Below are 26,936 nucleotides of genomic sequence, written 5' to 3'. Positions count from 1 at the left end.
ACGATATGTGTGACACGGTATTTTTAGGAACTGTGCACCATATAAGTAGTGTCACGTGTCCGCAACGCGCGCCTAATTTTTACGCCCCTCTTCTATCAATGACGTAGAAAATATTGAACTTTCTGATCTTATTTGTTCCTTTTCGTCTTGAGTAGTATGCCATATATCTGCGCCAATAATCGTTAATAATTGCACAAATCAAAACAAATGAATAAAATAGTCGTTTTCCATTGTGCTTTGGAAATTGCTTGGTTAATCGAGGTGACCGTTAGTCGACTAACCTGTTACTTTCTTCTTTACAGTAGCCTGTGTGAGTAAATTCATCGGTTGGAGGAGCTGGAAAAAAGAGAACCTTACATGAGTGTTCTTTGAGAAAGAAAATTGGACATGTATTTTTTTTTTATTCATTCAGACTCCAAAGTTGTTGTACACGATATAAGCTAAAATGAAGCTCTTCAAAAAATTTATATAGACTATGTGATGTTAAAACCAACTAAAATACAAACCTGGTCCAGGGATTGAGAATTGTATTGCGGTCCTTAGTCGAGGATCACACAAAAGTCCAAGATCAGTCTAAGCTAAGGTAACAATCTGGTCTTAAATTCAGTACGCACTGTGTCTTCTCCTAACTGATCCCTTATAGAATTTCAAACGTTGTAATCCGCAAGTTAAAAGGGTTCTACTGTGTAATGGAGTTTTCTTGATTCGAGAACCAATTCATTTGTATTCCTGCCCATTGCGTCTACAGAATATAGTCCTTGTGAACCACATTACTATGGATTACAAATTATAGTACGTGTCAGCTATATTGCTATCAAGTACAAAATATAGTCCATGTTAGCTATATTGTTATCAAGTAAAAAATATAGTCCGTGTTAGCTATATTACTATGAAGTACAAAATATAGTCCGTGTTAGCTATATTGCTATCAAGTACAAAATATAGTCCGTGTTAGCTATATTGCTATGAAGTACAAAATATAGTCCGTGTTAGCTATATTACTATGAAGTACAAAATATAGTCCGCGTGAACAATATTACACTGGATTACAAAATATAGTCCGTGTTAGCTATATTACTATGAAGTACAAAATATAGTCCGCGTGAACAATATTACACTGGATTACAAAATATAGTCCGTGTTAGCTATATTACTATGAAGTACAAAATATAGTCCGTGTTAGCTATATTACTATGAAGTACAAAATATAGTCCGTGTGAACAATATTACACTGGATTACAAAATATAGTCCGTGTTAGCTATATTACTATGAAGTACAAAATATAGTCCGCGTGAACAATATTACACTGGATTACAAAATATAGTCCGTGTTAGCTATATTACTATGAAGTACAAAATATAGTCCGTGTTAGCTATATTACTATGAAGTACAAAATATAGTCCGTGTGAACAATATTACACTGGATTACAAAATATAGTCCGTGTTAGCTATATTACTATGAAGTACAAAATATAGTCCGCGTGAACAATATTACACTGGATTACAAAATATAGTCCGTGTTAGCTACATTACTATGAAGTAAAAAATATAGTCCGTGTTAGTTATATTGCTATGAAGTACAAAATATAGTCCGTGTTAGCTGTATTGCTATGAAGTACAAAATATAGTCCGTGTTAGCTATATTACTATGAAGTACAAAATATAGTCCGTGTTAGCTATATTGCTATGAAGTACAAAATATAGTCCGTGTTAGCTATATTGCTATGAAGTACAAAATATATTCCGTGTTAGCTATATTGCTATGAAGTACAAAATATAGTCCGTGTTAGCTGTATTACTATGAAGTACAAAATATAGTCCGTGTTAGCTATATTACTATGAAGTACAAAATATAGTTCGTGTTAGCTATATTACTATGAAGTACAAAATATAGTCCGCGTGAACAATATTACACTGGATTACAAAATATAAGGGACTTTACGGTTCTTTTAACAATACATAAGATATGCATCCCCCCCCCGGAAAATATCAATTTCCAATTTTATAAACAATAAAATTAAAAAAAATATGCGCCCCCTGAAATCAACGCCCTAGGCGGCTGCCTAGTTTGCCTATATGGTAGCGCCGGCCCTGAAGATATGCAATGTCTTTTTAAAAAATCCAGAATAACCAGTGAGGGAAACCGGGGAAATTCTGTTTTTTTTTTTAAATCTAACCCCATGCAAAATACGAAATTGTACAGCGCCATCTGTATTACTAATCTGACATTAAGAATATTCTGGTTCACTGTTCTACTCGGTCTAAATTTTTGGATCAATCAATGGTTGGATTAAACAATTTAATTTTAAATGTATTATAACAAAGTTAATGCAGATTTGAAGAAGAAATAGTGGAATACTTACGAGGTGAGGTAGGGGTCGGCCCATGATAAGGAGTACCAAATGCAGAACCTATGGTCATCATGGGCTCAGAGCTAGTAACACTATCTTCTTCACTCCAGGCTTCTTTCCGCTTGTAACGCTCTCTCACAGACAACTTGTAACGCTTGGAAGTTTTTGATGTTTTGTACTTCTCTTTTGACCGTGGTAAACGTTTTAACCTGCCAAGTATTTAGGAAAGAGAATCAGTATTTGTAATATTGTAAATTCACTTTTACTCGTCGAGTACCAATTATTGTGAATACTCAGCGGGTAATGTTTCTGCCATATACACCATTTCTTTCAACGTCATACCCATATCCACGATTTCAAGTTACAACGGAAATGCAGCTTTCTGATAAACAACGAAAATGATGCAGCGAAGGTTAATGATGTTATTTAGTCTTGGTAATTGTACACTTTAAATCAAAAGATGATGGCAACCTATTTACAAAGACTTTTTTTAAAAACTTTAATCGTGGTTAAAGGGAAAACGTTTGGATAGATCACAGTAAATATGTTCAAACCGATCACTTCATTCTGTCGCCGTAGAAATCTTCCAAGATGTTTTGTCCTTTAAGTCCGAGACTGCACGATAAAAAGTGAAACAATTCACCAATGCTCAGACTGACTTTAGCTGTCCTTGAAGAATGTTGCTTCTTATCGGAGTCCGACTGGCTATTGGACGTTGGTTATATATATATATATATATATATATATATATATATATATATATATATATATATATATATATATATATATATATATATATATATATATATATATATATATATATAAGTGAAATTCGATGGGTGGTAGAACAAATAGCATAGGTCTGTATAAGCCTATAAGTCTTATTATGACGATGCAAATCATTATCCATGCTGTCCCCAGTTGTGTTTTATGCGAGTACATACGGTATGCATAATAGGCGAAGCCGCTTGCAAGAACCGGTCTTCAAAACAGTCATCACACGTTGTAAATAATGATTGTGGCCGCACAAAAATGTGCATATCTCATTTCCTTTGAATTGTCTTTGCTATCATACTGCAATTACCGACGTGTACCTTCACCCTTACCCTCTTCCCAATCGAAACTGTCAGATAAACCGATAAATGCATGCCAATACAATGCCGTATTTCAAGTAAAGGAAATAAACACTGAAGACAGAAAAAAAGAACTGAATACAGTGTAATGCTTTCAGCTTAATGCAGATAATTCCTCCAATATTTTGGAAAACAGAAATGCTTAGAAATAAAATAAAGAATGTTAAAACACGTAACATCTTTATAGATGGCTCGAAAAAGAACCCACAACTCAAAAAGTATTTAAAAATTCCCCATAATTTGCAACATCACATCTTTAAATAGCGTGTCCCCTACCTAGTCTGCTATATTAACCATAACCCTATTGATTTAAAACAAAAGCATTCAAAGTAAACAAGTGTTAGCAAAGCCGTAGATCTAACAAATCTATCTGTGCGTTTTTGCATTCAATATAAGGCTGGGAGAATATTAAAATCAGAGTTAAAAATTAATAAATCAGCAAGTCATGGGGTATAGTTTTAAAAATTAAATCATAAATCACCAGATCACTTGTGTATATTTGTGTACCATCTTTTCGTGTAAGGAATACGACAACACTAAAATATAAATTCTATATTGGATACACCAGTTAAAATCCAGAATATTATTTGACGAATTAAAAACACTGGACGAGTCAGAATATGAAGACAATTAACGAGCACTACTTTTTGGGGGAGGTGGGTGGGTAATATATGGCAAATAATGGCATAAAGCTATTGTTTACAGAATAAACCTGCTTTCAAAGATTTGATAGAAATCTTGCGTGAGCTTAACAGTAAAGGAACAATATCGGTATAAAAAGATAATGTATATTTGCGTACAAGTTTGTACGGGGTTTAAAAAAGTGACTAAAGACACTTGTGTGAAGAATAACATCCAATATAATATGATTGTTCATTTGTTAATTTTACCACCACAAAGATATCAGTAGGTGTCAAGTGTCGCTTCTGGGGCACTCTCTGACTCAATGTGTTTTTTTCATCGCGTTTTAGAGAGTCTAAATGCATTTTAAAGTGTTTTAAAATGGTTTAAAAATCGTTTGGACGCCATCTAATATCCTGGATCTTTTGTGTTTAACGGTGTCTCAGATGATGTCATTATTCATTTTAGAAATTATAGCATGATGTTTTCTGCATTTTAAATAAGTATGTTGTTCGGCTCCTAAGCGGTGTCTGTTCTTGTTTGGTTTTTGGGGCAATTACAAACTCTAGGAATAATGTCTTCATTTCGCGTTTTAAAGGGTCTTCAGATTTTAAAAAATCTGAAAATCCTTCTAAAACGCATAAAGTGCATTGTAGACTCTCTAAAATGTGAAAAAAGTATCGTTTTAGACGTGTCGTAGACCATCACTTTGCATTGAGTGATATCCCATTGTTTCAGAAAAGGTGCAGATTACACGTTACAACACGATCACGATACCATGCCGATAGGTAGCGCTGCTAGCAAGCTTATTAAACAAAAGAGCAAGGAATAAATTATTCGAATTTTTTAGGTTGGAAAATACACAAAATTTTAATTCATTTAAATTTACAGCACACCTTCAAGGATTACGTACTAAGGTCATTTTACACTTATTCAGCAAAACCAGAATAAGATTTTATGGAGGATAACATTCGATTTAAACCGCACAGATTCCTCGTTAGATGAAGCAATTGTCCAGCTTTCCAGTCTTCGACGTCAGTAATTGAAATTTGAACATGTTAGAAATCAGTCTGAATTATTCATACCTTTGATAGGAATAAAGAAAACTTCAAACTTGTGGAAAGATACCACACAAACCCGAAAGACCATTTATCAGGCACAATGCATTCTTTGGAAGTGCTTACTCCGTTTATGTGACTGACGGAGAACATTGCTTAAGATATTTTTATTAGGATCCTGACACTCTAGTTGCTTACACAAGTGTAAATCAACTGTGGTAAAAAAAAAATCAAACGGTACGCACAGAATATAATATGCACTGTACTGAACGAATCGCTAGCTGATAAGTCTACATTGAGAGAAATCAAGAAATAAGTATAGCTCAACGTGCAGAATTAGAGACTCAGTCTGTTGGACAAAGGACCATTTTGACGTTAATTTTATGACACGTAAGTAGAACGCATTAAGCGTATCTGATAGATTTGTATTTTAATAAATATTTCATGGAATCTGAGGACAGTTTACATCAAAGAATAATAGCAACAAAAAACGAATTTAATGTTTACATTGCTGGAAACTGTTGTGATTCTGGATATCTTCAATAATATGAGGCTACGCATATGACAAGAAACAATTTTTGGTAGTTAAAGCAAATCTGAATAAACTACCACCTCCATCATTAAATCTAATTCCAACTGAAGCGGATTTTAAATTTAAAAAAAAACAAACAACAAAAAGCAACAAACAACCAACAACAAAAACAAGCAAACAAACAAACAAACACCTAAATTGCTGACCCGTTAATTCCACAAATATTTAACGAGATAATAATCTACTATACTCAAACTCATTTTTTCACATACAAACCATAATCCTTTTTTTTATAACAACTATACTTTAAAATTTAATAGTGTTAATTTTTAAACAGATACAGAACAAAGTGCGAAATGGCAGGATGAATTCAATTTTGCAGAGTGAAAAGCAACATCAGGTGGTGGTAGATCATATTAGCATTAAGCAGAAGAAAAAAGAAACATCCCTCAGCTGCTTCAATCTTTATAGGGGCTTTGCATTTATTTTTAGATATACAAACTGTTATCAGCGTGTACAATATATCTACCAAGAGAGGGAAGATTTATTTACTGTATAAATTTCAAAGATTTTAACATAGTATGTTAAAATTTTAAGATTAGCGATACAACTAATTTAATGAAAACCTTTATGTAGATATGTCAACAAGATGGACTACTTTTTATTTATGCAATTTTAAATCCTGTGTGATTTGTGTTTAAGGTGCACAATTTACAAACAGAATAGATACTATCCAATCCGTCAGAGGACCACACCTTCTGCGATGAACTTCGCGAATTCTGTCACATATATGTATTTTGTTTACAACTGAGACCCAAAACGCAAATAAAAATCTCACAAGTGCCAAAAACCAGTAACATAACATGTTCAACATGGAAAGAAAACAAATCTGTCTAGCTGTTTTCAAATACAAGTTTATCACACTTCCAAGAGCACAGGGTAAAACAGATGCACTTCTCGCTAACACAAAGAAATAATTACCAATGGTAGAAAGTGCTTTTTAGTTTGTATACCGTCTCTTAAACATCATCCATAATTTCTATAGACAGAGTAACGGTTGATGGTGCCATGCCTGTAGCAATAACAGATACACTTATACCTTATTCATGTAGTTTTCTCTCATATTTCATTTTATTGGCACTGTTTTTACGGTGGTTTAGTTGAAAGTTGATTTCTTTATCCTAATGTATCAAATTAATGTTTCTTTGTATAACAAAGCCCCAGCTTAATGTAGGTCATTGCATCTCATAATTCAAACCCTAGTTAGAAGAAGAATCGTTAAACTGGGATTGGTAATATTCTTTTTCTTTCATTTATATCTTTTATTGTTCTTTCTTTTTACGGTTTTCTATATATTTAGTAAACTCTCCATATCGTCCCGCTTAATCCAGGTCTTTGCAACTCACATCTCTTGCCAACTTTAAATAATTATTGACTAAATCTCTAGTTGTTATTACTTCAGTTTTCCATTTCTTTTCTTTATTTATTTCACTATTCTTTCCTTCTGTTAATCTTTCACGTAAACGACAGTATGTCCCACTGATCCAGATAAAGAAAATAAGGTATTATAACTGAGTCACAAGTCACAATACAGCTCATGAAATCCAATGTATACTTTTTTCGTATCGCTTTTGGAGTGCCTCGATACAATTAAAATGTAGGAGATGAACTGATATTTATTAAATTGTTCAAGCAAAGAATTATTGATACTGACATACACACCTGGAACGCAAAAACTAATGAATTTGAAATATTGTGAGTCTAAAGTTTAATTAAGTTAAACATTAACAGAGAACCATATTTAGATATGAGAGAAAACCCAGTATATCTTGCCTCATTTTTACAAGTTTCGATGCAGTTATCTAAATGTTAAAGTCAATATGGGTAGACGCGATCACACTCCATATTACGAAAGAATATTGATGTTTTGTACAATATTGAAACGGAATACCAATTTCTTTTGCATGTGTAGCGCTGTATTTACCTATACGTCTTTTTGTAAACGCGTTGGAGGATCAGTTTTTATCTGCACTGCAAAAGCAGGAACAAATAGTGCAATTAAGCATAGAAATTACAAACCTCGATATATATATATCCTTCACAAGCTTTTTATCTTCCCTATCCTTCACAAGCTTTTTATCTTCCCAACAAAGTTGAAGTAAATGACAATTTTTTTCTGCGATTCTAAACATAGAAACCTAGAAAGGAAACTACAGATATCTTTGTAATGTAAACCCTACTAAATAATAATGATATACAGTAGAACTTCGATTATCCGACACCCGATTAACCGTCAGTCTCTGTTAACCGTTAGGGCATTGTACGTCAAAATATTAAAACAGGTGCATGTATATATGTAGTTATCATGATTTTTGATGACCATCTTTTGTATAACACTTTTAATGTACATATTCTATTATCCGTCTATTCTCATATCCGTCATGATCTCGGTCCCGCACCCTGACGGATAATCGAAGTTCTACTGTAGTTCATTATATGTTGATGTATATCCATTGTATTTCACTCACGTGCTGATTATTTCTTATGTTGCATGTATTGTGTAATATAGGTCAGTGGACTACATTACCTAAGGAAAGACTCTGCATCAACAAATGTCAATTTCTTTTCTGGTTCTAGCGAGAGACAGTTTATTTTCTCTAAAATGCCATGATTTGTTTAATGTTGTAGTAATGACAATAGACGAAGGCATAGTAAATATTAGCAACTGGTATATACGGAACGTGACTAGCATCGTTAATCCTGCGACAATTAAATCCCTGCTGGTTCACGGAGGTTATTTATTGAATGTATGAACTGTTTTATTATATTCCTTTGAAAGCCTTGCCCTTGATTACATCGACTATTAATAACAATACATGATTAATAATGCACAATTGTAAATATTGTTTTTTATATTAAAAACAGTGTTGTGGTTATTATCGGGGAGATTTTTTTTCCCCTCAGGAATCAGTGAGAAGATTATAATGCGATGAGTTACAAATGATAATGTAGGACACACCTTTCCTACAGTTTCATTTCCTCAGTGATTCACGTGTACATACATATGGGCTGAACACAGCATGCAGCTTCGCAAGGTTTGATACACCGAAACTGAAAGTGCTCGTGAATAAGGACGCGGTACGAACAAATACGTATGACAAACAATAAAGTTGCACATATGTATCTATAAGGTCAACTACAACAATAGATTATTTCCGCCATCTGTGCTTAATGCCAAAATCTGAGAGTTGTTGTTGTTGTTGTGGGGTTTAACGCCATTTTTCAGCACGATAGGCTATACATGGCGGCCAGTATTAATGGTGGAGGAAGAACCCGGAAAACCCTGGAAAGAACCACCGACCCACGAGAAGCTACTGACAAGCTTTCTCACATGCCCACATTGGCTGAATCTTAGACTCGAACCGCCGCAGACAGAGGTGAGATGGCAGTGATCCGTAACGAAGAGCGCTTTAGACCACTCGGCCACTCGGGGCCCCCCAAAATCTGAGAGAAAGAGAGAGAGAGAGAACCGATCGATCTAATTCGAATGGCTTTCTCACTCACGACGAGTCTTCCCTTGCCTACGACATTAAAAAATTAAGAAATGTCGTTAACTCGAATTAGAAAATTGTTTTGAATGGTGTACAAATTAGAAAATTTTCAACCTGCAAAATATTTCTATAACATTTTAGAAGACTTGTGTATTTATTGCAGTATAGCTTTGCGTCATTATTTGTGATGAGTAAGCAAAACAAAATTATGTTATTTGTCTGGAAGACAATGTATTATATAACATTTTGTCATAAATTTTAGCCAGTGACAGGTGCTAGCTTTGTAGACTATCTTGACTCTCTGGTAATCAAGGAACATTGACGGTAATGCATCCATCGGTTTTGCTTTCAGTCACGTGTATAAACTTCTTGGGCGCACTCACCCGTGACGTTTTCATGTCCCTACTGAAACCATGTCAACTATCATGCACGACTATCGGTTCTCTTCACACATTCTGGTTTCATACATGAATAATTCCCTGTCCCACAGATTATGTTAATGGTGCACATAAATTTGCATATATTGCAGCAATGTGTAAACAGCTCTAATAAAGGCAACTAACTCGAAATTGCATGATATATACACGACAGAGTCTAGTCTAGAAGTTTTGTGTATTTTGTGAAATTCTCAAGTGTGACGAATTTAGTATTTTTTTGTCAGCGGTGTACATTTTTATAGGTCTGGAATTACAGTTTGTTTATATTACTATTAATTTATGTATTACACGTGGACAGCCCAAGTAAAAAAGGTGCTGTCGTACCAAATTTGACTAATGCGTTAGAATCTTCCAAATGAACACAACCTAAATTATTAGTTTTATAGTCAAACTTTTTTTCAAAGAAGACGCGTGTCTCTTCTCATGCCACCAGTAGCGAACATATAAGACAATTAATTCAGTTCCCTTAGACCAGGGTTGCACAACCTTCTTCGGCCAAGGGCCAGATTGCATTTTCTAAGACTACTCGAGGGATACAAACACTAATTTCTTTAATATAATAACTGTTCACGATCTGGCCAGTGGGCCACGGGTTGTGCACACCTGCCTTAGATCCTAATGAAAATATATTTGGTAAATTTCCAGTACTTATGTAGTGTGATTAGCAGATCACGTTTAGAACATATGAAAGATCGATTTACGGACGTTTGATCATATACGTGCCGTCCATTTAGTACGTACGCATGGAGGGGGAGAGGGTTAACCCAGATGTACACGCTTGCGTATAGGGGAGGGGGTCTACTAATAATGTACGTACGCATAGGAAACGATGGGGTGGGGTGGTGGAACCTCGATAATAATTAGTCTAATACGTAACCTGGCGTTTGTATTTTAGCGGACACTAGACAAACTTTTTAAAGTTACGTAGCTAATTTCTTTGATGGAGCCAACGTCGGTGGACTATCTGTTTAATTAAACACGTCAATATTATTAATCCTTGATCGTTTCTGCGTGGATTAAATATAGGCCGTTCTATAAAATTGGAGGGGAGCGTCAAGCGTACGTACGCAGGTGTTGGTGTAAAAAAGTACGCATGTGTACTGGGAGGGGGGAGGGGTCAGGCTTTATCAGATTTTTGCGTACGTACTAAATGGATGGCCCCATACCTGTTGATCATAGGATGATTGATCATAACCCGTTGATCACAGGAACATTTGAGTTTGATCATGGGACCATTTGATCATTGGACATTTTGATCATATCTCTCGTGGATTATTCGATTACTGACGATCAATGATAAACAAAAAAATAATAAATAATTAAAACAAGAATTAAGTAATATGCCAAAATTTAATAAATGAAAAACGCATTTTCGGCTTACATTTTTACGTTTCTACATCTTGTCAAAATGTCAACAGCTACAACTTTGTGACTTCCAAGCCTAACAGAAATTCTAAGATCACTTGTACCATTTCATTTTAAATACAAACTATATACCATGTTGAGAAAAAAGAAGAAAAAAACCTTCTCGGTCTGTTGAAATTAAAAATCCATTCACTTTCTCGAAGCTTTTCAGTAGGTCAACATTGCCAGTCAATTAAAATAAAATATTCACACATTCAGTATAGAAAGCCATTCAATATATCAGCCCTGTCGGCTTGTCAATCCAATAAAATTAAGAATTCACCGATTCTATCAGTTCCTTATTATTTCACTTAACTGTCCTGTATATTTTTTTAAATAAAATAAATTATTATTGGTTTAACTCCAGCAAGTTTTCATTAAAAATTATTTAAAAAGTATTCAGTTTGTTTAACAACTAATTTGTAAGTATTTTCTTAAATTTTCTAACAATTAAAATTTCCATATTTTGTAATTTAAATATGTTTTACTCAACGGAACATGATCAAGCATACCATGATCAAACGGACCCGCGATCAAGGGTCCTTTGATTAAACGGTCCGATCAAACTGTCCTGTGATCAACAGAGTCAGATCAATCGTCCTATGATCAGCAGGCCTATGATCAAACGTCCAGACACCGGAAGATCGATCCAAGAGGTAACTTTAAAACTATGACAATGATATGCCCATCGTCTTTTAGAGTAACTCGATTGTAGGTACCCGCTATAAAAAATCCGGCTCGATAAGATCTCTACCTTTACATCCAGAAGTACCTGTGCGGCGCTAGCGACTAAATGAAACTTGTTTTTTTATATATTTTTTTTATTATTCAGACCTACTAATGCGCACACTTGACTCATTCTCCTAAAAAGTTACGTTAATTTTTTTCCAGTATTTAGTTTAGGAAAAAAGTGGCCTTCATTTTTTCATACGATATTTCATATACAACCACACAATGACTGGTACTCAGAGCCGGATTACCCATTAAGCACACTAAGCACGTGCTTAGGGCACCAACTAAATAGGGGCAATAGAAGAAAAAAGATATTTGTTGATGAGAAAACTGAATAAATTATATATGACTATACCGATATGCATGCACGAATATTTTGATTTGGAATGATGGCAACACTGGTATTTTGCCACCATTTTAGCTTTTAATATTGTTTTTTTTCACACTTTGTATGAGATGAACATGGGGTACCATAAATATTTTCAGTACTCGAGGCCCTGGAAGGCACTGCTGGTACTGAAGCTGATTAAAGAATTAGTTGCCAATGGCTAGTAAAAATTATTAAAATATAACGCCAAAGAATCTAAGCGGATGAAGCAAAAAGGTTTTCCCTTTTCTCGGTCGACAACCATCTCTTATTTCTCTCTGAATATTTTCATTTCAGTTTCTTCGAAATAGAAGATTTTCTTTTTAACTTTTGCGCATATAATTGAGTAATATATTTGGAATTGTAGTTCAGATTTAGTGGAAAAATTGCCGTAAAGAAGCGAAGTTTTAATGATCCTGTTTGAGGACTCCAATCGTTTTTATGTATCATGGGGGGGGGGTATCTTACATTTTTATCCGAACGCAAAAGTAAAATATGGTATAACAAGGATTGATATTTATCCGTTACTTTTTATTTGCGTATTCAAAGTTCAGATAGCGACAGAAGCTAAGCATACCCACTGCTAAAGGTGAATAATTTAGTAATAGTATCCAAGCTGAAAATTATCGAGATATCTGTCTAGAGAAATTCAGACACCATTTCATATAAAACTTCAAATACTTTTAAAGTCAATATTTGGACAATAAATGGACTGTTCAAAAATTATTCTGCTCAGGCGGAAACGGAGGAATCTTCAACCTGAGTCGTTAGACCAACTCCATCCAACTGTTATTCTAAAAGCCATGTTGACCAATCCTTGCAGAAATTCTGCGAATCATTTCCTCGTATCAACTGAACTATGTATTTCGGACCTTGTGCTAACCTCATTCGAACACTTTGGTAATTAACGGTCCTAACCTTGATGTCTTTTGTGCATTCGTCAAAACTTTAATGCAATGAAATGGTTGTATCTTTTTAAATTTCTATTTTTCTTACAATGCAAAAACTGGGTGACCTTGAATATCTCGAGAAAATTCAGAACGTTTCTAAATTTTAATTTTAACGTCACATGAACAGATAACAGCAGTATTTTGATGTTATCGTAATTGCCACAATGTGATTTTTTTAAAGTTCATAATCTAAATGGGTCAATTAAACAAAATTCTTTCCTTGGTTTAAAAACGTGAAATGGGCATTGTTTTCATCAAGGTCATAAAATATAGTTTGTTTCGCCCACTCAATGAGCTTTAAAACTGTAAGTGCAAAAAAAAGGGAAGTATCCAATGGGAAATCTCGAGTATCTACAGTTAATTCGTAAAACCATAGCTGATCCATAATTTCTGGAGAAAAAGGAAAGCTTGACGAGATGTCTCTCTGTCGAGCTCATGAATCTGTGTTGATATCTCCACTCGGTCAATAGTTCTACATCGGCTCAATCAGTGATCTCAACATACACCGAGGAGCAAGCATTTGTGTGGTCAAAGTCTTCGTCTGCTGCTCCATAAATGAAACTGGAATTCGTTGGTCTATCCATAACGTGTCCGAACAAAACTTCTGAATTGCATTGTATTCCACGCAATCTAGCCTTGCGACAAATCTCCGATGCCGCCAACCAGCTTAAAGTAATTTTCATCTGCACGTACTTATCTCCATTTGGCGATGCCGTCATATCAATGTAGCTTGAAAGTGATTGCCGAAATATGGATTTTAAATACTTCGGTATATTGTCATTGTCTTTCGCTGATGCCGATTGTTCGTGCATATTTTCTGGCAAGGTTGCCTCATTGATGACTTCGATTGCAGTTGCGTTCATTAAAATGTCATTGACGTTCATAATATTGTTTCCATTAATGTCTTCATCGCTTCTTACACTCTGTAAGTCAGATATTTTTCCAAGATAGTATGGATTATTGTCGTCGGGATGATGATGCCATCCGTCTGGACGATTGTACCCTGCATCCAAGAAACCCGGAGAACCTTGTCTGTTCGGCTGGTCCAGGCGATAATCCAGAGTGTAATATAATGGTCCAACGACTGCAATGTTATCCAAGTCGTTGTCAAAGTCGTCTGGACACCTCCTTCCTTTAACATTAGGGAGAGTTTTGGAGTGAGGCGGTTTGGGAGGGACCTTCTTTTTTAAACGAGGCTCGGCCAAATTCGAAGTCTGTCCACTGTCTTTGGGGTACCTATGAGTAAACACTGAACTTAGAATATTCATCGTTTTAATTCAATTATATGGTTCTAAATGTTCATGAATTGTTTTTCGTGTTTCATTTTGAAGTAGTGGAAAAAGCACAATAATATATGATGTGCTCTTGGATCACCCGTCTGTTTTCGTACAAGGAGAACAAAATGGCGGGTGACTGAGGTTGGCGGATGATCCAGGTTCGTCTGACAGATAGACGAATTGAGATAAATAAAGAGAGAAGCATGAATATGCAACCAGTGGATCATTAAAAACATATGCATAGATTTATAATTAAAAAAAGCGGTTTTTAATAAAATTAAACTTCTAAAGTATCGAATGTAAATTCCTAGGGGTCATTGAATCCCTGCATGGTCAATGGCAACGAATTCTTTTCTGAGCTACGAAACACGCGCGTGTAGCGTTAGAGTAAACATCGTATTTAAAACAATGAGGGTTGCTGCTTAGTTGACAAAAGTTATCATAGCAGAAACGGTATTTTTTCAGAAGAAACATACTTACCGTCTGTACTCGCATGTAAGACGAGACCAATGCAAACTACAGATACCCAGATATGCCATCTCATAAAGCACCTGTAGATCTGGGTCTGTGCAGTTTGTTAGGAGTAATCAGTACAACAAATAACATATACCATGGTGTGCAGGCGCATTATGTTACGGCAGATCTGGATCTTTGTTGTTTGCAGTTTGACTCGACTGATAAACGAATAAATACAGTCTGTGTAATGCATTATTAGTCTTAAACCTAAAACCATTCTTATCTTGTCGTTGTCGAGCACATATACCACAGTAAACTGAGTGATCTCACAGCGCTGAATTTTACAATAGGCACCTGCAGGGGAATTTCTTCGCACGAAACGTTTCCTTGAGTGAATTTTCATAAAATGTAAGTGTGATTTGCCAAACTTACCACAAAAGTATAATAATGTGTCCAACAATAACAACAACAACAACAAAACAAACAAAAAAAAAAAAAACCACGGTCGACGGGAAATTTATTTACCTTTGCCATAATGTAACAGATCCACCAAGTTGAAAAGGAATCAGATACAATAGGTACAAGCCCTATTTCGGCCGTTTGAACAGCGACTTTGGATGATTTTTTGTTGTTGCAATTTTAAGAATAAGGATTTTGCGTAAATTGTAGGCATTTTAATTCCAGCACCGCTATTTTTCACATTAGTTTTAATAAAAGGTATGAAGGGCTTCCCTATTTAAATGCTGTTTAGTGGATTTCTCGGCAGCAGGAGAAAATTGAAATCTGCCAAGAAGGAGGAGTGGATTCATTTCCACGGCAATCAGTGCACATGCACGAGGTGTGAAACGATACACCTGTGCTGCGTATCGATACGATTCACAATGCGCAGCCTGCGATACGATACACATCGACACGCATATGAAATTGATGGTCTTTCCATCTTAGGAACGTAGGTGGTGCCGTTTCATGTATGTTGACATTCTTGGTTGTATTTCCAGTATGTAGACTACATATATACATGTAGATATCATATATCTACATGCAATTCTCATTGATGAGAATATATCAATAATACTTTCAAGCAGACTACATGCTGGTTGTAGTAAGTTTTATCGAAAGTTTTAGACCATTTAATGGTGGCTCCATTTAACTCACTTTCTTTTGTACAACACGAATGATTTGAAAACATAGTATTACCAATTTCGTGTCTCAGTTATACTTGGAAGATATTACGATGTTATCTTCAAAACAGAAGAAATAATGCAATTTCCTCGTGCAAAGAAAATTTCACCTACAAGAAATCAGGCATGGGAATAAAGTTGAATACCCACAAGATCCGTCACATTTTATGTCTTGCAGGTGCAAAAGACCATTGCAGCCACAGGTACGTGCATTTATTAGTGAAGAAGGAAAACTATTGAATACACCCAGTTCTATTCTTCAATTTTCGTTTAACTTACACAAGGTGATAAACTTGAGCAATTTGAAATCTGCTCCATTGCTCATTCTATGTTAATTTCATTTATTCCATCTGCACCTTCATTCACTTATTAAATATCTCTGCATAAAAAAGAAATTCCAAATTTGTTTCCCATGTACAATTTAAGGAGAGATGAATTTTATCTTAAGGGAGACCTCCCACGTTATCTAAGAAATAAGGAGGGGAGGAAGAAATGACCATAGGTCTATATTTAACTAAACTTCAATATCTGTCTCTCTTTCATTCTGCTCCACTTTCTTAAAACTCTACTGAAATCAACATCTTTGACAGATGTTACCTCTAGTTGTATAAGCATTAACCTGTTAATTCTGAGCATTCACTGTTCCTTTTCTTTGTATCAATATTGCTGTGTGCTTCTTTCTGGAGGGGCATATACATAGCTAGCTTTGTCAGCTTGAATATTTTAGGAAACTGATCTTTGTGACTGCTTCAAAATAGGATTTTTTACGAACATAAACTTCCTTTGTTAAATCAGCAGTTTACCGACTCAAGTGCCAAATGTTGTTATCTGTTCCATAATGCTGTATAAGGGTATTTAGTCCAATGCTTGTGCAGACAGAGGTATTAAAATAAATATCTTTACTTCTAAATTCCATTTTTAACCCCTTATTTTATTCAGTTTATCTTAACCCTAATATGGATACATGTATATAGTTTTGTAACATATGATCCGCAGGGTGAAACTGATTAACAAAACAGAAAAAAGACAATTGCATTCTACTTTTAAAATATCTGTATTTTAATTAGGCTCTGTAGTCTGCCCTTTGTACATGTAATTTCGAAAAACCACTGAAAGGGTCATCCTGTCTATTTTGTGTCCATCCAGCATGTACATCTGATTCATATCTAACATCATTTCGGGCTCAAAATCACTCACTGGTGTCTCCATTAACACTTCCCAGTTCCAATAAACTGATATAATTCATGACTTTAACAATTATTGTCAACATCACTATCATGTTCGTCACGCAGAGAATAAACTACACTGATTTCTGATTGGTGGTTTTTGCTTAACGTAGAGCGGAACAAGCAATAACCACAAATGAGAATTCAATGTAACATATTTCAACGTGCAACACACCAGTAGCGTAGCTTTCAAATCGACCAAAGGAGTCAAGACACAATTCAAAGTATAAACTTCGCGTGAAAGTGGTTATTATATGATCAGTAAAGTACTTTATTATACAGGTGGAACATGTTGGAATGTACAGTATATGTGGAACATACTTCCGGATTAAGAAAATTATCATAAAATGGGGGGGGGGACAGATTACGAACCACGTCATTTTGTGTTAACTTGTAGACGGCGATTGGGTATTCTCAAATAATCTTTTTCGTTTTTACTAATAAACATGAGTGCCTGTGCCTGCAAATGCTGTTTCAGATGGATTATAATTTTACTGAATAACAAGGCAACTAATAATAATTATTCATGACTGCTGAATACTAAAATAACATGCTTACGGTAAGTATCGTTTTGTATCGATTCTACGTCTCTTGTATCGATATGTGTATCGTTTCAGTAAAAATATCGATGCATCGTTTCATACCTAACATGCACACATTTCGTATAAACATTTGCCTAACATCGCCCTCTGAAGGAAGAAAGGCAAGTAATACCGATTTTATTTCAGCACACTCAGTGAGATTGGGCAACGTTCTGAAAAAAGCAAAAGTTCACATGGACTTTGAGCCTTGGCAACAATCCACAATTACCTCCCTTTGTCGAGGTAGTGTTGCGCCGTGCGTTGTAATTCATACAGTTTAAGATATGCAGCACATATCTACATATGTCACTAAAGTACCTCTTTTTGAATATATTAAGAAATTACAAAGGGAAACTTTCCTTCTGGTGTGGACAAATACCATCAAAGAATCATTTAAGCAGTCTCCCAAAATGAAATAAATTCATCGTTGTCATCAAAAAAGCAATCTCGCGACAACTATGTTTTTGCGACCTCACCGGTGACCTAAGTGGTTAGAGCGTCCGCCTCGGATGCGGGAGGTCACGGGTTCGAACCCCGGCAGAGTAATAACAAAGACTTATATAAATGGCACTAGCAGCTGCCTCTCTTGGCTCTCAGCATTAAGAGGTTAGTGTTAGGACTGGTCGGCCTGCTGTCAGGATAATGTGAATGGGTAGGACATGATACTACATGTTGGCGGCATGATGCCCCAGTGCTAGACATCACTATAAACTGAAACACTACAGACATCATAGCGATATGGCTGAAAAATTGTTAAAGCTACGTTAAAAATCCAAATACACACATACACGAGTGCGCGCGCGTTTTTGCATGAGGTTTTAAGGAAATGAGCCGTTGACTAGGAAACCAGCCTATATGAAGTGGTATATTAAATATCGCAATTTAAAGAATGACAGTCGCTGACTAGATTACAATATATACCGGGCAACATTAACATACATTTCAAAGAAGCGTGCTTATGGGTCAACTGTATGCATTAGTTGTCTCGAAGCTAAAACCATTTTCATTTTACCGCTGTCGCCACACAGGCACGTTAAAGGGGAGATCTTAATAGGCTTGATTTTTACAGTGGGCACCCACAATGGTTTTGTTTATAAAATAATTAAAACAAAACAAGACGCGCAGCATATCAATTTTCATCCTCGTTTTAAAAGTCTTCACTAGTGGTTTACGTTGTTGCAATGGCAGGTATTCAACCTTTTCTAATTGCAAGCATATGTCGACGCAATGCTTTTCAAGAAGATCACAGGATTCTAGGATTCCAGAAATCGTATGCCAGCGTTAAGCGCCGATCCGTCATACCGTCATTGAAATGTCGGAATCAATCATTTCCTCAAAAGCCTCTCAGTCATTTTCCACTGAAAGATACTAGTCCACCTTACTGTGTCGATGTTGAGGATTGTAGCGACGTCCCTGAAGAGGTTGGTGTACACTGCGTTCTAGTTAGCTGGTACTCCTGTCACAGGTCCTTGTGGTTCCTTAGGGTTAATTCCTGTGTGTAGGTAGAGTCGTCGTACAGTTTTGGCTATAACTCAGCTCCAAGTCGTATTTTTTTTTTAAATGAAGTGGGCGCTCTACAGATATTATGAACAGGTGTAAGCTGAAGTTGTTTGCCTTCGCAGCATGCATGATAGAGAGAATTTTTGCTAACCTCTAAGTTACTTTCATGTAATGTGGCTGAAATTTCTTTGGATCTTATACATGTGGAAATTTTGCATGATCTAAGCACAAAGCTAATCAAAATAACTGTACCCTTATGATCGAAAAATCAGCCTGAATTAGTCTAAAGTACAATGTCTTTATCAGTCATTAAAATAGGAAAAACAACTTTCCCCAGACTGCACAACGCCACCTTCTGAAGGTACAATTAATGAGTTACCAAAAGTTATCGGCACATATTTTTACAATTTACCTCTGAAGTCCAGGAAGTGAAAATGATCAAGCGGAGCTAGCATTTTGTTTATAAGTGCACATCTGAAGTAAGGCGAAACTGTATACTCCATAATTCTTATTAAACCCTTCAATCATTATACCAAAATAAAGATAATTAGAAGTTCTTTTAACAATACCTAAGATATACAATGTATTTTTTAAATATGCAGTATACATTTTTTTTCTTAAAAAATCTAACCCTATTGAAAATACCCAACTATAGAGCGCCATCACAGCGAGTGGCGTCACAAAGAAGTAGTGCGGGAGTTTCCTTGTTGTCTGTGCAGTGGATGAGCTGTTTTAGATGCAGGCTAGTGGACCTTGAATACCTCTATGATTCCAATGTCCAAGATATGCAAATGACTGGCTATCGGGGTGTTAGAATGATGCGAAAGGGAGCTGAGACAGTGATAAGCAGTTAACACCGTGCCTTCCGCAATTTTTTCTTTTGATAATATTAATCACCTTTAATGGATGTGGTCGATAATATGAAGTCACTAAGTGAATCGTTCTACCTAACAAACACTCTCCTGTAGTAATATCAATGTGTTCTTAATATCGTTATAATTATTATTTTACTTTCGTTATTATTATTTCTTCATTATTACGTCTTTCCCTTTGATCTTTTATCTTGATGTACTTCATATTTACCTGGGTTCATATTTCTAAAGTCTTAAGTTTTATCAATAATTTTACCTTCTTTCACCTTGTAGTAATTCGTGTGTTGGTTTGATTGGAAGGTTAATCTTTGTATCTTTTTTCTCTTAAGAGTTCTTTGCGTTAGCGCTTTTAGAGCCTTAACTTTAATCCTCGCAATATAGCCACTATTGTACTGACGTGCCATTGGAAGTGTTATATTCGTAGTATTTATGGTTCGATGGGTTTATCTTCCTCGTTTTTTCCCCCACTTTTGTTTTCTTTGGAATTCTTTGATATCACATTTTTATAGCTTTACCTTTAAAGCGTATGACCACAATGTCGATGACGTGCTATTGGCTCCTGGTAGATACACATATACATTGATACTTTTCATCACTTTTCCTTTTAATGTAAATACTTCTCATCGTTGTTTCTAGTAGTTTAAATTATCTGGGATGTAAAGCAATAAGCGAATAATAGTGTACCACTTTAGATGGCGCCATACAAAACATGATTCCCTCGAAATATGATAGATAACTAAGTCACCCAAGCCAGCATACTGTTATTATGCTGATCGCTTCAATCAAATTTATTTTGCCTTTTTCAGAGCTAGTTGTCCCCTTTCTACACATATATTTATTTACGTTTATTTTCCTTTAGTTTTGTCTTAACCTTGTTATTATTCCGGGTAGTTTTTCTTTCGTCTCCATTAACGAGATATTTATCTGGTGAGTATAAAAGCTTAGATTGTGAAGAACATTCCAAAGATTAAAAAATATAAAGATATTTCTAGCAAAACTGATGTTACAAATTTCTTGTGTAAGAAACATCAGTTATCTAAAATTTATGACCCACCAAGGGGTAATATCCGCATTTTTCAAAGTCATTTGGGAAAATGATAGATCACTAAAGCCGATTGTAGGTTGTAAGCCCTACCTATTATTTCAGAGCCTTTGAAATCGACACGGTTGTAAATAGGTAAAAGTATTTGATCAATGGTACACTGGTAATGGACTTGCCTTTCATACTGAAGAAACCATGTGATCTTGGAAGCTCCCTGCCATGGAAACCATTATGAGCTCAAGCCACATAATCTCAATCTTCTTTGAGCACAGTGCTCAATTTTTGAGCACTGTAATCAAGCCCACGCCTCAGAACCCGAAATCAGATTTAATACTTGAAGTAAATGCAGGTCAATGGCATTTTGCAATCTATTAGATGCACTCATGTTATGACATTCCTGAAACTTATGTTATTCAGGCTTACAGACTGTCAAAGTTTTGTGAATTGTTCATGATGAAAAGGTATTGAGAATATGGGAGTATTTTCCACCGGTATATTATGGACTACCTAATCTGCCTTAACTAAAGTCCTTTAAATATAATCCTGAACATTTGATGGAGATAAAAAATGAGTTTCCATCATGGAAATTATTTCATTGTTCTAAGGCACATGAGACAGTCCGCTACGCCCCTTACCACCCATGGTTGTTTGTCTAGGGATTTCATCGTTTTTCATGAGTACACATAAACAAAAATATGTCATCAACCACACAATGTAACATTCTCCTTCACATCGACGAATGTGCACTGTTTATCGATCGATAAATGAATTTGCGTGGAAAAGAAAATTAGATTAGCTTATTCAAAACGCGTGAAAGGTTATGTTGGGTCACAATGACGGGAAACATTTACTCGCACTAGCTGTGATTGGTTAAGCACATTTTTATGCATATTTGTGTTAAAGGAGGAAATCCCCGCATTGGCACGCACGGGTGATATAGGAGCACAGCGGATTATGACCCATGGCTTGCGATCATGAGAATATTTTTGCCACTAATGAATTATATCACAACCACTTGCAATGTGTAACAGGAAATGTGATTAAAATTGATATTGTCACGCGTGTACGAAGTGCACGTACATTTTATGACAATACCGGCGACATAGTCAACCATATAGACATTCATGGATACTTGTTTCTGTATATTTTCTTTTCCAACTTTTCAGTATATTACAAAATAATATCTAACAATAAACATCATTAAGCAGAAAAAGCAAATTATTTAATAAAGACGACATTCATAATGTCAAGGAATTTAAGGGAAAACCACCGCCATAATTCTATGTATATATTTTCCATACGTATGCGATGTATATTCTAGTTTGCATTATTCTCTGTTTGCACATGCTACGTGTATAAGATGTACATTCTGGGTTTACCCCTGCCAAGATCTATTGCTGAATTTGTTAAGCGTGTTATTACCAAACTGCGACTTCTTGTCCTCTGAATCCATAGGAGTGATTTTATATACAAGTTTGTTCTGTTATTTTTTGTTTAAAAAATTTTACCCATGTTAACATTTTTAATTTTAGCTCTGAATTTCCTCTTCGCAATTGACAGATATCATTTAATAATACACTGTTAAGAATCATACTGGTAACACGTTTAAAACAGATGACGCTGATTACTTTGTTCCAATGTGCATTTCCAGGATGTATTATATTTTTATCGTTATGATGAGTAATATATGTTGTCAAATGAACTATCAGAATGCTGAGAGAATATTTAGAGATGGAATCATGCAAGAATGTTCTCTTGTGTAATAGTTAAAATATGTACTCACATGCAAACTGATCGTATGACATTGCAGCATTCCAATCACTTGTATTAAAAAACTAGAAAGAAATATCGACAGTTATAAAGATAAAACCCAGTACATACATCTTACCCACAGAAAATTCAGAATAGAATATTGCAAAATCAAATACGGCGGTGATTCCCTCCATATGGAAATGACAGTGTTTGTAGAGGTGACCGTTAGTAAACTTACTCGTCAGTTCCTTCGGTTTTGCAGTCTGTGTGAATAACTTCCTTCGGTGGAGGAGCTGGAACAATAAGTTATTACTAATTAGTTTTTTCTTCAAAGTCCTATATATTGTAAACTCTGAAGGCATAGATGAAATCGTTTCCAGTGAGTGGATGATATCAAAAGGAACTGACAAATACGAAAAGCGTTCATCGTCCAGTCATTGAAGAGCTTCCCATATTGTAGCTGCAAATCGAATACATATTCTGATGTATTTTGCAAAATGTAAGACAAACAGAAAAATAAAACGGTGAAAAGTCAAATTAATCGTCTTATGTTTTTGCTCAACTATTGTGCAGGCTGAGGCAATAAAACAGTACATTTAGAAGACAGAAGTTGGTTATTGAAATTTGTAGATACTGAAATTAATGAAAACTGTTGTTCTCTCAGATTCTATAAACAAGATCTTTCAAGTGTTGCTGGTATTCTTCTCGCAGACTACAGCTTAACATTTTCATAAAGCCAAAATAAAGTTCGTTAGTAGAGTATTATACTGACTATGGGAAGTTAGACAAATGTTAGTGCGAAAGTGATCCCGAGATTCAGAACTGTTCTAAAATATTGTTTATTTTTATTACTAGGGATGATCATTTGTCTTTAGCTTGGATGACACAAAGCACAGGATCCACAAAAGTAACGATTTCTTTTTAGATACAATGCATTTTTTCTTCTCTTACATGATCCCTTATAATATTTAATATCCGGGTCATTTCGACTGCAAAATCGGTCAATTTAGAATCAGTAAAATGGGTTTGATCGTGCGTTTTCCAATTCATTGTCCAATTGCGACCTAAATTTCGGGGCCTTTCTTTGTGGTCGGATTATACAGGTACTACTTCGACTGAGTTTATTCCGTCTCGGACATCGAGTTATTATTTGTCTATTACTGTTCATGTTCAATACAGACATAATGCACTTAAAATATATGCCGATAAAAATAATAATTACCAGCATTTTTATGTGTCAGGTGTTTTTGCAGGCTCCCACCTCCGTCTGGTAAGCAAATTAGTACATGCCTATGTAGCCTTGACACCCACTTTCACTTTCAGACAGCTGCCTATCCAGTCCAACGTGAACCTTATCCCATCTATTAGTCAACTACTCTACTGTACAATGGAACTTCGAAATAGAGAATTTCATAACATCGCGTCCACAAAATTTAATTCATGCAAGCCTTACTATAATGTTTCATTGTCTTATGGGGACTAAATTTGGGCCACCTTCATGAGAGGATTACACGGGCTATATTACACAATGGAATCTGCTTGATCCGTCGTAATAGTATTTTTTTTTTCCCTGCAACAAATTTAGTCCATGTAAGCCGTATTATTATGGATTTTAAATACTGAGAATTCCTGTTCACCATTCGATAATGGGCTACACCATTCCACTGACTCACGATAACATTAATACGGATTTCAAGAAATAGGGGAATACTCACGAGGCGGAGGAGGGGTCGGCCCATGGTGGGGAGAATCAAATGCAGAGCCTATGGTTATCATAGGCTCGAAGTTAGTAAAGCCATTTTCTTCATCCCAGGCATCTTCCTGCTCCTGAAGTTCTCTCATCGATAGTCTGTAATGATTACATGTCTTCGATCTTTTGTACGATCCTTCTTTAGACTGTTTCAGACGTTTTAACCTGTCAAGTATTGAAGATAACGCGTTGATAATTGTAATATTGTGAATTGACCGTTATTCTTTGGGTACCAACTTTCGGCGACTTTGTGGCTCGTATCGTCTAACGTAATTGTTCCTATCAAACTGTAACCAAGATTTGTAATCGATTCAACATATGGCTGTGTGTGTGTGTGTGTGTGTGTGTGTGTGTGTGTGTGATGGTGAAGAATTGCTGCCGTACACTTAGACCTCGACTTCCTGTTTTCCAGTTCTATTCCGTACGTCTTCGCACATACTAGCGATGTAACGTCTCGCTAGAGTGACACCGCCGCTTCAGGAAGCCAAAATAACACCTTTATCTCTCCTCTCTTTCGACCTACGACCACAACAACATCGGAATCAGAATCATTAACAGTTCCCATTTTCATTTTTTCATGAAAAAAAAACGTTGATGCTCAATTAATTGCAGATACAAATTTATTACCCATAAACAAGTTATGATTTATGGAAGGCATTGTTTACCATGACGGCCATTTAGATATGCACGTGTGCACCATAAAAAACGTAAGAATTGGCAAAACCAGTATGTTTTATCATGGAACCGGTGTTAATTTTGTCTTTTTAAACGCTGTCTCAGTTTTAAATTAGAAACAATAATTTAAAATAACAACTACTATTTCAGGCAGCTTCGGTTCATTTTACAAAGACATTTTACTACATACGGGTTCTTCAATAAGTAACTATTTATATCAACAAAATATGTAATTGAATTGTCTGCAAAATGGGTGCATAGGTTTAAAGCCACCCCCTTCCACAAGATGTGGGCTCGTTGTGATCAGCAACCTTTCGCGCTTCGCTAAGGTCGCCAGTGCACTGCATATGCATTTGCAAATATATACGTCAGGTACAATCGTGTAAATGTTGCATGTACAACGTATCTTATTGTTCTCAAGTGTTTTTAGTACATAATTTATAAGTGTGTGCTAATATCCCTATTTAGTACATAATTTATAAGTGTGTGCTAATATCCCTATTTAGTGCACAGTTTATATGTGTTTGCTATTATTCCTATTTAGTACGTAGTTTATATGTGTGCTATTATCCCTATTTAGTACATAGTTTATTTGTGTGTGCTATTATTCATATTTAGTACATAGTTTATATGTGTGTGCTATTATTCCTATTTAGTACATAGTTTATATGTGTGTGCTATTATTCCTATTTAGTACATAGTTTATATGTGTGCTATTATTCCTATTTAGTACAGTTTTACGTGTGTGCTCTAATTCCTATTTAGTTCATAGTGTGTGTATGTGCCATTATTCCTATTTAGTACATAGTTTATATGTGTGTGCTATTATTCCTATTTAGTACATAGTTTATATGTGTGTGCTATTATTCCTATTTAGTACATAGTTTATATGTGTGCTATTATTCCTATTTAGTAGTTTTTATGTGTGTGCTATAATTCCTATTTAGTACATAGTTTATGTATGTGCTATTATTCCTATTTATTACGTATTTTATATGTGTGTGCTAATATCCCTATTTAGTACAAAGTTTATATGTGAGTGTTGATATCCATATTTAGTACGTTGTTTTTATGTGTGTGCTATTATTCCTATTTAGTACATAGTTTATACGTGTGTGCTAGTATCCCTATTTAGTACATAGTTTATTGTGTGTGCTAATATCCCTATTTAGTACAGTTTTTATGTTTGTGCAATAATTCCTATTTAGTACATAGTTTATATGTGTGTGCTATTATTCATATTTAGTACGTAGTTTATATGCATGTGCTATTATTCCTATTTAGTACGTAGTTTATATGCGTGTGCTATTATTCCTATTTAGTACATAGTTTATGTGTGCTATTATTCCTATTTAGTACGTAGTTTATGTGTGTGCGTGTTATTATTCCTATTTAGTACATAGTTTATGTGTGTGTGCTATTATTCCTATTTAGTACGTAGTTTATGTGTGTGTGTGCTATTATTCCTATTTAGTACATAGTTTATG

General features: G+C 35.2%; 1 protein-coding gene across 4 annotated transcripts in view; it reads right to left on the bottom strand.

Annotated features, from left to right (window-relative positions):
* LOC149798278 (uncharacterized) overlaps window positions 1-26,936 on the bottom strand; it is a 62,711-nt gene that overhangs the window by 4,746 nt on the left and 31,029 nt on the right. For 3 of the 4 annotated variants that reach the window (XM_089963417.1, XM_089963416.1, XM_089963418.1), the window contains exons 4-7: window positions 24,740-24,939; window positions 23,263-23,317; window positions 2,365-2,561; window positions 282-336 (exon numbers count right to left, since the gene is read on the bottom strand). In XM_089963417.1, the coding sequence (XP_089819543.1) occupies window positions 282-336; window positions 2,365-2,561; window positions 23,263-23,317; window positions 24,740-24,939 (507 nt within the window). Of the gene's footprint in view, window positions 1-281; window positions 337-2,364; window positions 2,562-12,697; window positions 14,374-23,262; window positions 23,318-24,739; window positions 24,940-26,936 lie in introns of those variants that run through there. The other variant, XM_089963420.1, reaches the window with a different exon arrangement.

The sequence above is a fragment of the Sinohyriopsis cumingii genome, chromosome 6, assembly GCF_028554795.1.
Source record: "Sinohyriopsis cumingii isolate HCF-2022 chromosome 6, ASM2855479v2, whole genome shotgun sequence".
NCBI lineage: Eukaryota > Metazoa > Mollusca > Bivalvia > Unionida > Unionidae > Sinohyriopsis > Sinohyriopsis cumingii.
The sequence above is the reverse complement of the archived record's forward strand: the minus strand, read 5'-3'. Positions and strand labels throughout refer to the sequence as shown.